Source organism: Mixophyes fleayi, chromosome 3 (assembly GCF_038048845.1).
Source record: "Mixophyes fleayi isolate aMixFle1 chromosome 3, aMixFle1.hap1, whole genome shotgun sequence".
In the NCBI taxonomy this organism is placed as follows: domain Eukaryota; kingdom Metazoa; phylum Chordata; class Amphibia; order Anura; family Limnodynastidae; genus Mixophyes; species Mixophyes fleayi.
This window is the reverse complement of record NC_134404.1, coordinates 337802069-337808068: the sequence shown is the minus strand read 5'-3', so window position 1 is coordinate 337808068 and position 6000 is coordinate 337802069. Positions and strand designations below refer to the sequence as shown.

General features: G+C 39.6%; 1 protein-coding gene across 2 annotated transcripts in view; it reads right to left on the bottom strand.

Annotated features, from left to right (window-relative positions):
* Positions 1–579: 579 nt before the first annotated feature.
* GALNT14 (polypeptide N-acetylgalactosaminyltransferase 14) overlaps positions 580–6000 on the bottom strand; it is a 378447-nt gene continuing 373026 nt past the window's right edge. For both annotated transcript variants that reach the window (XM_075204367.1, XM_075204366.1), the window contains exons 14-15: positions 3642–3761; positions 580–1643 (exon numbers count right to left, since the gene is read on the bottom strand). In XM_075204367.1, the coding sequence (XP_075060468.1) occupies positions 1476–1643; positions 3642–3761 (288 nt within the window). In that variant the 3' untranslated portion in view covers positions 580–1475. The remainder of the gene's footprint in view (positions 1644–3641; positions 3762–6000) is intronic.

The following is a 6000-nucleotide window of genomic DNA, read 5'->3' as shown; positions in this document are numbered from 1 at the left end:
ACTAAGTGTGTACAAACTACCTGTGCCAAGCTCTCCAGCCACTTCATAATTCCCCCTGCTGTCCGGGCACTCTCTAGTGCCCTCTGCTGTCCGGGCACTCTCTAGTGCCCTCTGCTATCCAGGCACTCTCTAGTGCCCTCTGCTGTCCAGGCACTCTCTAGTGCCCTCTGCTGTCTGGGCACTCTCTAGTGCCCTCTGCTGTCCAGGCACTCTCTAGTGCCCTCTGCTGTCTGGGCACTCTCTAGTGCCCTCTGCTATCCAGGCACTCTCTAGTGCCCTCTGCTGCCCAGGCACTCTCTAGTGCCCTCTGCTGTCCAGACACTCTCTAGTGCCCTCAGCTGTCTAGGCACTCTCTAGTGCCCTCTTCCCTAAAACTTTGAGGCTGGAGCAGAGTACAGAGCAGGAGATGATGTGTGAGGGACAGAGTATTATACTGTAGTTACCATATCAAAATTTGATATGAAGATGCTCAGTGGGATGAAGATGAATTCAAAGTGGTAAAAGTGCATAAATCTAACAACGATGATACAGAATATCCCATTAAAGATAATATTTTGTAAAGACACAATCAACACACGCTTATTGAAAATGATTTTATTTCCGGGAGACGGACCATTCCGCTGTGACAAATTCACCTTTTCCACAATTTCCAGAACTTTATCTAGTAAAACTTTGGTACATATTTTTGTTTTGAAAACTATCTCATCGTCATTTCATCCAGCTATAAAGTTTTAGCAATTTTTATTATATTTATTTTTTCCTTAAGTCCAATTTAAATTGCCAGAGGAATTCATCATATATTAATCTGCTTTTCTATATACATATATATATATATTTATATTTATTAGAAGCTCTGCTCCTACCTTTAACAAGTATACAAATTGAAATATGTCAGGATTAAAGAACGCAAGTTAAAGAGTTGGAAACAACAGTTTAGTGCACTGAGTAAAATGTTCCGCCTCACGATCCTACTGACAATGCTGAGGCATGAGCCAGGAAGTGCCTCTCGCCTCACTGATATCAATAAGAGCAAGTGAATCTATAATTGGTTTAGCAGAAAAAATGGCTACCTCCACTGTGTGCAGGTGACTGGTTCACTTTTTAATATCATGGGCGTGTCTCCACCATGTATAGTTCCTCCCAATAATGTGCTTTTCTCTAGTATCTAAAATATTCTCTGTTAATGGATGTTAAACAAGAAAACTGGCTAAACTTTCTGTAGGCATAAAAACATCCTTAATCGGATCGTCAAATATTTTTTTACTTTTTTTTTGTTTCCTTTCATTATTGAAAGTTACAAACATGAACGTTCCATTTCTCTGTTGCATTTGCAGTCGGAATTTGCTGCCTTAATTCCATCCTTTCTGTAGCGTGTTACTGCATACACCAGCGCGGTCTTTTGCTGTAAGCAATAGAATGCTACGGCGTTTTCCACAAGGCTTTTCCAATTTTCTACTAAGATGGTTTGATTGCCCTCAGTGAAAGTCGTGAAGGACCATCTCCCAGCGCTGACTGATGGCTGTCGTCTCGCATGGGTTGATTACAATCTCTCTGTTGTTTTCGTCAGTGTCGCCGATGATTTCTGTATCCAGGCAGAAGCGAGACGCCATGTGTTCGATGTGAGAGCCAACCTTACTCCATCTCTGATGCAAAGAAAAGGGTAACATTATAACGTACAATACTCAATGATTAATGTTATGTATGAACAAACTATTCCTCTTCGAAGGAAATTTTAAAGAACATCTCTACCCATTTGTGTTTAATTCACACACACCAGTTGATGAGGGTTGGCAAATCATTGTTAATATTTCTGCTGCCATATGGTTGAAATACAGCACTTAACCATATCAGTTTCTCTTTCTTCATTCTATACTTGACAATTTAATAAATTACAGATTTATACATGACTAAAAGAACCTCTTTGCAGGAAAGATTAAAGAACATCATTACCCATTTGTGTTTAATTCATATACACCAGTGGATGAGGGTTGGCAAATAATTGTAATTTATTTTTCTGCTGCAATATGGTTGAAATAAAGCACTTAATCATATCAGTTTCTCTGCTGCATTAAAGGGTATTTCAAATTTTAAACAAACTGTCAAACTGTACTGCATTCCCCTTCTTTCTGCTGGCTAGTAGTTCAGTCACTGTCTCACGCTGTTAACAAGAAGTTGCTTTCCCCTGGGACCCTTTGAATAATATTTACGAGTAGCAGTGTCTGCTATTAAGACGGTGAGATAAAGATTATATTGTATTGGATGGTCGCGGCATAGAGATACAAAGAGCAATATACCGATAGATGGAGATTATTCTGTTGGGAGGAAAATTCTCGCCCCTCTTCCTCTTGTATTGTGTTTATATTTTTATCTAAAATAGACTTAATCATTGGATAACATTAACTAAAACTGATTTAAAACAGAACATATAAAACCTTACTAAAGCATCTTAACGACTTGTTCAAATCGCTGTGTTAAGAAAACTCAGAGCTGCAGTTTTTTTTACCTACAAGAACAACTGCTGACTCTGTCTTGTCGAGGTAATAATTAACAAAAACCCTATATTACCAATTAGTTAAATAGAATGAACTAATGATCTTGAATTTTACGTGTCTGTGCTTTTAAAAGAACAGACAAACACATATTGCTCAATATAGAAAACAACAAGTTAAAACAAGAAACACAGTTTGTAAGTTTACATGATCTTCCGTATTTCACAATGGCAGGACAAGGGCCATAATTAAGGTCAAAAAAACTCTTCCAAAAGACTCCTCCAAGAACATGTGACTTTAACAAAGATTAATGATAGAGACTTAAAGTGTCAGCAGTGACGTAAGCTGAGAAGGTACAGTTTTGGCAAAGATAAGTAAAGTTTTTGGCAATGGTGAGTAACATTTTCCATAAAAGAATGAGTTAACCAGAAGACAGAGTTAACCAGATCTAGATTGTCAATTGGCATTTGAAACCCTGGGCGTATGTCTGCTTCGTCCAGTATGGCTGTATCTATGCATAATATCTTTTAATAAAGAATAGAAATATTATATTTTGAAAACCTGCTAATCTCAATTTTTATATAAAGAGAAGATTAGAAAAATCTTATACAGTCCCCGCCATTAGGGAATGTGACTGATATGAGAGACAGAGGGGACAAATACAACAAATATTTGTTTTAATTTAATAGGTTTTCCCGTCTATATTACCAGCTCGTTAAGAAGGCATATTTTGGTAGCTAAATTTTCCCAACACAGGTGGTCACCTGACCCTTCTTCCCCGGCAGAATGGACTAAAGAACAATGCGATATCATGCGAAGGATGTAATCATATGGAAACACCCGGCCATTATAGCCGCTTGGCGGACTGGGATCATGTTCATGGCGAATGATGTCTTTAAAACCGTAGCTTGACCTCATGATGCTGACCTACATTTTGGTGCAGTAGCTCCAGATGGGAGATTATTTTATTGCCCAGTTCTTGGAAAACATTTTCAATAAAAACTTATTGCATAAAAAAGTAAACATTTAAAAAACAAATATCCAGCATAATGGCAGCTGCCAGTTAGTTTAATAATACATGTTATATATATATATATATATATATATATATATATATATATATATAAAGATATGCACATGACGTGATATTACCTGCTTGCCATCTCCATCTTTGCAGGGTAAGAGAACCACTTGTGTCCCTGGAAATAACGTATGTACTGACAGACAGAGATCTAGCTGGCTGATTTGCTGAACCTGAGTGTAAATCCATTCCTGTAAGATATAACACATATAATAATCAGAGTACCAGGTGGGTGATGCAGGTGTTATAAAGAGCAACTAAACGTAGATACACATATCTCCGTACGCATTGTCCTCCGCTACTGCTAGATTGTTTATTTTAGAGTAACGAAAGCAAAAGGGCAGCGGAATTGTGCTATTTGCAACATGTTATAAAGTAATTACTGATCAGTAGCAGAGTTGCAGTTTATGTAACTGTACATTTGTTACCCTGAGATCAAGGTATATCGAGATAGACCGTCTATGTTACTATTTTGTGAATTGCAGTGAGTAAGACACTGCTGAACTCAAACAAAACAAAAGGGAGCAAAACCAATCAGAAGACAAGGTTGGTAATGTAACATTGTATAACATGCAGCACAGGGGGGCATTGGTAGACGGTTTACAACCAGCCAGACAGCAACTGATCTTAAACAGAGTAATATCTGGGCTAAAAGCAAAGTCTCTACCCCCAATGCTCTTACCAAAGAGCACTACAGTCCCCCTTCCCCATTTCTACCAACTACTACCGGCATGCATTATAAGTAACCTTCAGGATGCCTTATCTTCTGCCAGTTCTCCCTAGACTGTATGTTTAATACCCCTGGCACCTCTTGCCTGATTCTAGAGCATTGGGGTCTATTTTTTAAGCCTTAAACATACGGAAACAGCATGGTTTTGGCATTTGTAAGTATCATAGCTATCTAACAGAAGGAGATATCACAGACTGCATTAAACTGCAGTCCCAAAAATTGTCAATGGGGACTAGCTTATCAGAGCTTGACCCCAAAGGCGAACGACATCTGAAGCAGCGTTAGCTGTCCTGCTATACGGGAAAATTTCCGCAGGACAGGGATCTCTGGCAGCCTTCATACTCTCCTGTCCGCTAGCTACCTAAGGTCGCCCATGGACATTAAAGACTCTGGGTCAGATTCCGGAGTTATTGTTAAAGCAAAGTCATCGCCAGGACAGTCTCTTATCAGATGTGTTGATTTAGATTTTTTTAATAAATGGCCACGTTGTATCATCCTTTATCCTTCTGATTAGGGATGATAAATACCTGGGGATATGGTGGCTATTAGTAAATAGGCCCCTTAGTCTCTGGAGCTCCAATCACAGTTCATCTAAAACAAAAACTTTTAATAAATTACACCACAACTCCCATACAAACAAATCATCCTATGGGTAAGGGTAGTGTCAGACAGGCACTTTGGCTTTCCCGGCTAGAAAAGTGCCGGTATTCATAGCGCTCAATCACTTTCATTATGAATGAGCAGTGGAACACTTCTCCCCTGCCACACGGGCGCCGGTAAGTCAATGGATGCAGCGCTTTCTGAGCTTAATTAATTGGGGGTAAGCAATTCATCACATTAATCTGTCACTATGAGAGCGATTGAGCACTAGGAGCGATAACAATTTTCTAGATTGTAAGTTGTCATGAGCACCCTTTGTTTTCACGACTGCATTTATTTTGTCTGCCTTGTATGTCCTGTTTTCCCCACTGTCTGTCACTGTGGAGCACTGAGGCGTTATACAAATCACTAATAATGATAATAACTCTTTGGTAGCTGGAAAGCGCCATCTGGCTCCATCTTGAAGCTACTGATCTATTATAAAGTGATTACACTATGTGACATTACATTCAGACTTATGTCACACAGATTTACAACAGGTTTTGGGATTTTTTCAATTTTAATGACCACTGACAGGGGCAAACGCAGGATTTGTAGAGGGGGGTTTCCACACCGCGCCACCAGTGGGCGTGACCAGCATGCTTGGGGGTGTGGCTATAATTTTAGACAGTGCTTGGTTGGTCTCCAACTCTTCCTATCCCCATAATATACATGGGCAATGCTGCATGAACTACTGTTAGGTGCACGCAGCTCTCCCTTTTCAAGCAGAGCCGTGTGAAGCGGGAGCAGGGTCCAGCCACCTCAATTATACAGTGCCTCAGGCTTGGAGGGGGTTTTCCAGGCACTAGGAACCCCCCTCGGTTTGCCCATGACCAATATGAGAGTCACTCAAAATCTACATCATAATGCGACAATGTAATGCTCATGTTTTAGAGCCCTGAGACTGGACCTTTATACATAATTCTTAGATTTATTCTACATGTTATATCCGACAAATATAATTTTACAGGGGGCAACGACTGGGTCAATTTGTGCAATTAAATATATAAAACAAGGAGTTGTTGTCTGCAGAAACCAGTTATTTAAATTACACAAGGTAT